Genomic DNA, 7,203 nt, shown 5'->3' with positions numbered 1-7,203 from the left:
TTCTCAATGAAATAAGCTAAGGAGAAATACAGTAAGGCATTCCAAGGCCAAACACATTCTACTGTTTATTACACATATTACATTCTTAAATAAAAATGCGTCACATAACATTTTTTGCATAGATATCTTACAATATACCAATTTAAAAAAGAATTATGAAACAGACCAGTAACAAAAATAAATTTTTTCTTCATTAATAATTTTGTAACATTAACATACCACCATCATATAATACAAATAATAGTTTTAAATCTTAAGACTTTTGTACAGCAAAAAAACTTGACAAAGTAATATATTTATATATATATATAAAAAGCTTAAAAAAAATAAAATGTCAAAAAAAGGCATAACCGAGGGCTATAAGACTGGGTACTTCTGTGATATATTATAAATACCAGAGAAGGCCTGAGAGAAATGTGACCGGGGAGGCAGGGGGCGGGAGGGGGCTGGGAGTAGGTCTCTCCAAACACACTTGTTAGACACATCTGGCAAAAAGAAAATGTATAGTGCAAAAATAAATTTCTTCAAGCCTGTTAAGAGGATAATAGAGATTTGAAAGAAAAATGGTGGTGGCTGGGAAGATGTATGGTGGGGACAGGGAGGGATGACAAGGGAGGAGTTCGGGGAGATTTGTGGAAAGGAAGGGGAGGCTTCAAAAATATGGAACATTTATTTTTGCCTCTGTGTTAGCAAGGAGATCTTGGCCAAACAGGTGTACTTTTCCTCCCTGGAATGAAGCAAAAGTAAAAGATAAGGAAATTAAGTCTGAGTATAGGAAATGCATGCTGGGGAGGGAAAAAAAGGGGAAAAAAAAAAAAGGTTGAGAACCAGCCAATGAGTCCAAAAGCCTCTGAGGACCTAGATTTGCAGAAATTATTCTATCTCTGGTCCAAAGGCCTAGGATTAAAATGTCCCCTCTCCCCACCCTCAGCCCTTCCCCTTTATGTGGAACTCCCAGTGTGGTTTCAATATACTGGCAATTATAAGCATCCATCCCCCAAAAAAGATATTAGGCACTGGTGGCTACTCCTCTTAAACGTCGGTAGCCTGTTTTCCTTCTGCGAAGGTACATTAGGTACATGTGCACATGTTAGGTGTGCACAGACATACCACCCTCATTATTCTGATGTGGGGTCCATTTTATGGCAGTAGACAGAAGCTGGAGTCAAAGCAATTTACGATTCCAAAGCTCACAGTTGAAAAAAATTGTATAAACAGTCCCCAACAAAGAATGGATCAACCTTCCCTCATGGCCGCTTAGAGGGAGCCCTGTTTGAAAAGAGTATCTTGTTTGGGATATTTGTGAAGTGATGGCCTAGGATTTCTCTCTCCATTTTTGACACCTATTTCCCGAGGACTTATACTTAAATGCAAAACACCTGAAGAATACAGTACTAGATCGGAAGGGTGCGCACAAGAAAAGTTAATTGCAGCTTTATTATCCCCTTTTTCTGGGATCTATTAGAAACCAACAGAGGAGGTTTGAGAGAGAGTGTTAAAAGCAAGAGAAAACCCTGAAGCCTCAGGCAATCAGTCATGGGATCTCACACTGGGAAGCGGTTTTTGCTTTCTTGGACACATTTTGTTGTTGTTGTTCCATCTCAAGTATTCCCAATGATCCTCACTGAGGAAAGGAGGCCATCAAAGAGGCACTGATGTATACCCAGGCCAGCCCCTCTCTTTTTCAAGCTGAGATATCACCATGTTTACCGAAATTTAATCCAGACTCAGAATGAAAATTCTCTTCTCCTGCCCCCACCCCACGCTTGGCAGGTGTCCACTTCCAGAAGAGGCCAGGGAAAGCTTCCGCGATCAGGTTCGACTTAATGAATTTTCACTTTGGCAAAGATGTGGGTGCAAAACTGTGGCCAGACATGCTGGCCCTCATAAGATTTTTTAAAAAGAAACAATGAACCTGATTTTTGTAGTTAAATGCATTGCCTCTCTCTGACTTTCCCTACCTTCTTCCTTCTCCTAAAACCAAGTCATGCAAAGGAGAAGACAAAAGCACTTTGTCCTGTGTTTTATATTTTATGAAGTGCCATTTTGAGCCAGTAACACTAATCAGTAGGTTTTGTTTATTTCTTTTTGGCTTTGCCGCAGAATTCGGGAGTGGGGGTTACAGGCAAAATGCTCCGAGTGTCCTGGGTGAGCTGCCCTGAAAATCCCACTTATTTCCCCTCTGATGCCAATAGACATGGCTAATCTGGACGTTTATCCCAAACGAAAGTCCTTAAAAAATCTTCTCTGACTTCTAGGTTCAAAGAAGATTTTTCAAAAAAAATAGCAATCAGTTCTGCTAATCATGCGTGAGGTTGGCTGTCATTTTACCCTGTTAGAATCAGGCAATCAAAGATGTAAAAAGGGCACAAGAGGTGCAGGAGGGGAGGAGATGGGTACTTGGAGGGCTCTGCAAGGGAACACATGTATAGGGGAGAAGGGAATGGTCAGCGTGAAGTTCATTTGGGGGTCTCCGATATTTTTTATAAAATGCAGCTTTGTCATGAGTCTGATCATCTCTTTTTTCGGACATAATAGTCATTACCACCAGGCATTAAGTTGGGCGGATTAACCGTTGGTGGGGCAGGAGGCCAGTAGCTAGGAGCAGCATGTCATTTCAGGTTTCCACGTCTTTGACTTACAGCCAGGTGGTAGGAGAAAGAAGCACAACTTGAAATTAAGAAAACTGTCAAAATTGTCCATGGCTTAGAAACACTCCCGTTCTAGACATCAAACTCTGAACCCTGGATTAAGTGTGCTTGAGGGGGCAATCACAAGAAACACCACGCCAGGGTTTTCCTTTTAAATTTGGGATCCCCTGGAACATTAGGAGGTAACAATTTAAATGAAAGAGCAGTTCGATGTGTTTCAAATGTCCATTAAAGCACTGTTTTAAATAACCTGTCCTTTTGGGAGTAAAATATTTTTAAGTCATTTGTTGGAAAGCCTGCTCACTCCAGCAGGCTCTGGTCAATCATCTCTGCCATTTTGGAGATGCTGGGCATTTGATCACAAATTTTTCCAAAATGATTCAGGTTGTACCCCCACTCCCACGGGCAGGACTGGTTATCATTCACAGGTGTCAATTGGGCTAGAGAGGAACAGTTTCAAAGCCATACACTTAGCACCCACCAAATTCTCGGCCAGTTCTCACAGTCAACAAATGACTCTGAAGCGAGCCAGCCCCACCATCGCCGTTGAGCGCACCCTGCTCTGAGAAAGGTCAGGAGCAGATTACAAAGGACCTCACTGATACAAAAGAGAGAGGAATTACAGAACAGTTCAGACACTGATGGGGACCAAAGGGCCTTTGTTCCGCCACATTCAAATGAGAGCTTTTCAAGACCACAGATGACAACAGGGAGCAAACAAGCAATGATTACTCTTCTGCATTCTTTTTTTAACTTTCTTTTTAATAGAGCCTTGCATTGGTCAGTTCAAAAAATTAAATTAAGTGTTATAAACCCTTAATAATAGCATTTCAAGAGGCAAGAGCAGCTCCAGCTGGGGAGAGAACATCTGCAAATCGTGGTGGCCACGGCCAATGTCATCTCTGGAGTGTGCGTGCATTCCTGCTGGAGGCTGCTGTAGGAAGGGAAACCAGCGAACCAACAAAATCTGGGGTGTCTAACGTTTCATCTAGTGCACTGACTGGAGGCGCTACAGTTTAATACAGCTGAGGTTCAAGGTCCCTCACACATCCTTCATCCCGAAAGGATGCACCACACATTCAAATATAATCCCGTGGTACGCCCTGATGGACTGGCCACAAAATGCACTCAAATGCAGTCGAGAACTACGAGATTGTCAGCAAGCAGTGCTCCAGAAATTGTTTCTAAGTCATGTCTAGTTTTAAATCTTTGGAATAAAACTGATTTTTTAAAATACCCTCCGACTAACATATACATAATTGCCTCTGGCAAATGGGCAGATTTTGTGTGTGCGTGTGTGTATTTTAGGGTGGTTTTTTATTGTTATCTTGTTGTGGGGTTTTTTGTTTTTTGTGTTTTTTTTGTATTTTTTTTTTGTTTCTGTTTTTGGTCTAAATTGAAAAAAGGAAAAAGAGAAAGCAAAGTTTAAGGGCCAGACCTCGGAATGCCCCCAGTGTCCAATTGGCAGCTACAACATTTGTGACAAGGAAGCTCCTTTACCCTCAGATGAGTAGTTTCAACATTTCAGTGAAATCAAAGGTTGCAGGAAGCTGAGAAACCAAATGCCAAGGATCTTGAAGGCTGCTGTCATAAGTATATTTGTGTTTCTTATATTATTATCTCCTTTTAAAGACTTCAGTTTTGCATCCCAAATTGGTATGGGGTGGCATTTTAACAGTCAATGAGTCAAACAGTCAAAGGAGGGCAGGAAGGGAGCCAGCTGCTATGAAGGAGCAGCAATCATGTGCGGACCAAATGCCATTTTTGTTTTTTAGACGTGTCTTGAAGGGATGGTCCCAGAATATACAAAATATACAATCTGTCCTAATAACCACCCCGCTTGCTTGCATAGGCCATTTAATGGTCCTAAAGGCAGTCTTTGGAGTTGAGGCCAATGCCAGCTAGCTAAGAATGCGGGTAGATAGAGACCGATATTGGATGTGTGTGAGGGATGAAAAGTAAGGAATGTAACCCCCTTGGAGTCAGTTTGCAGAGTAAACGTGAGGCCTCTGTTGATCCTGGGTGCTCTAGGTCACAAGTCATGATGGGCCTAGCCAGAAAAAAAATTAGAAATATGTCTCTCCTTTTAGCCAGACCATGAGAGAAACATCTCAACCCTTTCCTGAAATGTCCACCCTTCATTCCCACAATGGCATTGTTGAATCATGTGTTTTAACAAGTGGAGTAGCATGAGCTCAGTGGGGATGAGAGGAAGATAGGATGATGTTTTTTGAAGTCACTAGACTTGGGAGGCATCTTCCATTTTCCCCACTCCTGGAAAGAGTGATATTTTTGGCTTTTTGTCAGGTCATAACCCAGAGTTAGGTTCAATATGCAGCTGCCCTTTGAGACTAGCGACATGTACGCTGAAACTGGGTACAGGGTGGCCATGACACACAGCACAGGGTTGATCACTATGAGCTGAGGTCATGACGCCTCAAGGGGACGAGAGAACTGTGATGTCCCATCTGATTGGCTGCTGTGAGAGCTGGACATCCACGTGCTGAGGGAGTCCTGGAGAGGTTTAGTCCATGGAGAAAAGATAAAACATTTAAGCTTCCAAATAAGCTTTTCAAGTTTTCATTAGCAAAAACAGAGAGATTAAAAAGAAAAAATCTAGCACTGGCAATAAGGTGAGGCTCAAGGGATAGACTGTGATTTATCATCAAGGACTTTATTCTCTTGGCCACTTTGCAGTCATGCTAGAAGTTTCCAGAATCCCTAGTGCATATGGTGTGCAAGAGTCAAAAAGTAAAAAAAAAGAAAACTCCTCCCTTAAGAGTGAAGTCTAGAGAAATGCAGGCCAGAAAGGTGTAAGGTGTTATTCCAGAGTCTGTCGCCGCTAAGGCCGTTGGTATTGACTCGAAAGATCTCAATTGACTAAGAAGAACCAAAACCAATCAACAGTTCTTTGAGGAAGTCGGACGCACGGAATAGTAGGACTTTTCACACACAAAGGACAAATAAACCAAGAGTTAATTTTGGCTACCAAACTGCAATTTGGTTTTCTAGGTCATTTTCCCCCAACTATTTAAAAAGGAACATTAGTGCTACACATATGCAACTTTAAGACGTTGTATTCTCCTATCAAGTTGCACTGAGAAGTTAAATAAGCCCCTCTTACGGCTGTCCACCCGCAGAAACGTCACATCCATTTTCTTTGATTTCCATTGGCAACAGCGGGAAATAATTCCAATAGTGCTGAAGTGAGCAGCCAGTCTGCCTTGCTGAGTTCACCGGGTTTCCTTCTTCTTCGTCTTCTACCATCTGGCTAGGGCAAGGCATAAGGAATAGACGTATATATTTTAAATACAGCTGAGTGCATGACAGTGTGTGTGGTGGGGGGATCTGTGCGTGAGAGCGCATGTGGATGTGTGTGTCTGTGTGTATGTGTGTACACAGAGGTTTGGAAGGGAGAACTTTCTTCTGCGAGGCAATGGGTCCCCGCCTGAAGTCCAGCCCTCTGCCTCGTGGCATTTCCTTCAGACAACGGCCGGCATCATGGCAACTCTGGCCTTTAGGTTTTTAGATATGTCTCTTCATATGGAGGGCAAGATGGTCAGACCTGGAAAAACACCTAGGAAATATAAACAACAACAAGAATATTAGAGAGGTCCAGGTAGAGAACTCAATTTCCATCGCCCCTAAGAGAATGATTCACCCTACCTGAAAGAGAGACAGTACCAGTGTATTGAGAAATAAGGCAGTGTGTTAGGAAGGTGCGCTCAGGCGTCAGGTTGCTTGGGTTCCAGTGCCAGCTCTCCCAGTAACTGTGTAACTCCGAGCACGTTGATGTCTCTGTGCCTTAATTACTCCTCTGTAAAACAGCACTTACCTCATAGCTTGGTTGTGAGGACTAAATGAGACTATCTATGTAAAGTGCTTAAACTATTGCCTGGCACACAGTAAGGTCTCAATGAATGTTAACTATTATTATCATAGTTGTCATCATTAAAGAAGAAACGAATGTGCAAATGCTTCGGAAACAATATGTGTCATGCCTGTATACTATAGAGTAAATACGCTATGGATGAGTAGCCTGTATTACTGAACGGCGCGACTCTAACATTTGAACACCCAAAGTTCAGTCTTGAGCTTTACAATGAAATCCCAGAAACACTGCCTCTGATATGCATAGGTCTACACAGATACTCTCTATCCATCTCAAGAAAAAGCATGGCGAAGGGAGCTCCTATTTATGGAATACGGTATGACAGGCAGGCATATGCTAGGTGCTGTCCCAATATCGCCCCGGGAACCTCCTCAGCAACCTTCCATGGTAAGTATTCACACCCTTTGGTGTATGTGTGGTAAGGAAACAGAGGCTAGGGTCACATAGCTAGTGAGTGACAGACTTGAGGTTAGATCCCAGGTAGACCTGCAAGCCCACTTTTCTGAACTGCTTCTAGGTACCTAATGTCCACCAACTGGGTGTCTTCCACAATCTTCTGAGTAGTGTCAGTGGTTGTCTTCACCGCTTCTCATTTCTTCTAACATTACCAACTTGATTTTCCCTCGGATAGCAACTCTTCTGCATTCTCAGTTGTACGGA

The 7,203-nt window shown here is 42.6% G+C and overlaps 1 protein-coding gene across 3 annotated transcripts in view; it reads right to left on the bottom strand.

Annotated features, from left to right (window-relative positions):
* Positions 1-224: 224 nt before the first annotated feature.
* Positions 225-7,203, bottom strand: part of KLF7 (KLF transcription factor 7) — an 86,341-nt gene continuing 79,362 nt past the window's right edge. For all 3 annotated transcript variants that reach the window (XM_054585756.1, XM_054585757.1, XM_054585758.1), the window contains exon 4: positions 225-6,228. In XM_054585756.1, the coding sequence (XP_054441731.1) occupies positions 6,177-6,228 (52 nt within the window). In that variant the 3' untranslated portion in view covers positions 225-6,176. The remainder of the gene's footprint in view (positions 6,229-7,203) is intronic.

This window comes from Pteronotus mesoamericanus, unplaced genomic scaffold (genome assembly GCF_021234165.1).
Source record: "Pteronotus mesoamericanus isolate MK-2021 breed Mesoamerican mustached bat unplaced genomic scaffold, CSHL_Meso_final contig_90, whole genome shotgun sequence".
NCBI lineage: Eukaryota > Metazoa > Chordata > Mammalia > Chiroptera > Mormoopidae > Pteronotus > Pteronotus mesoamericanus.
The sequence above is the reverse complement of the archived record's forward strand: the minus strand, read 5'-3'. Positions and strand labels throughout refer to the sequence as shown.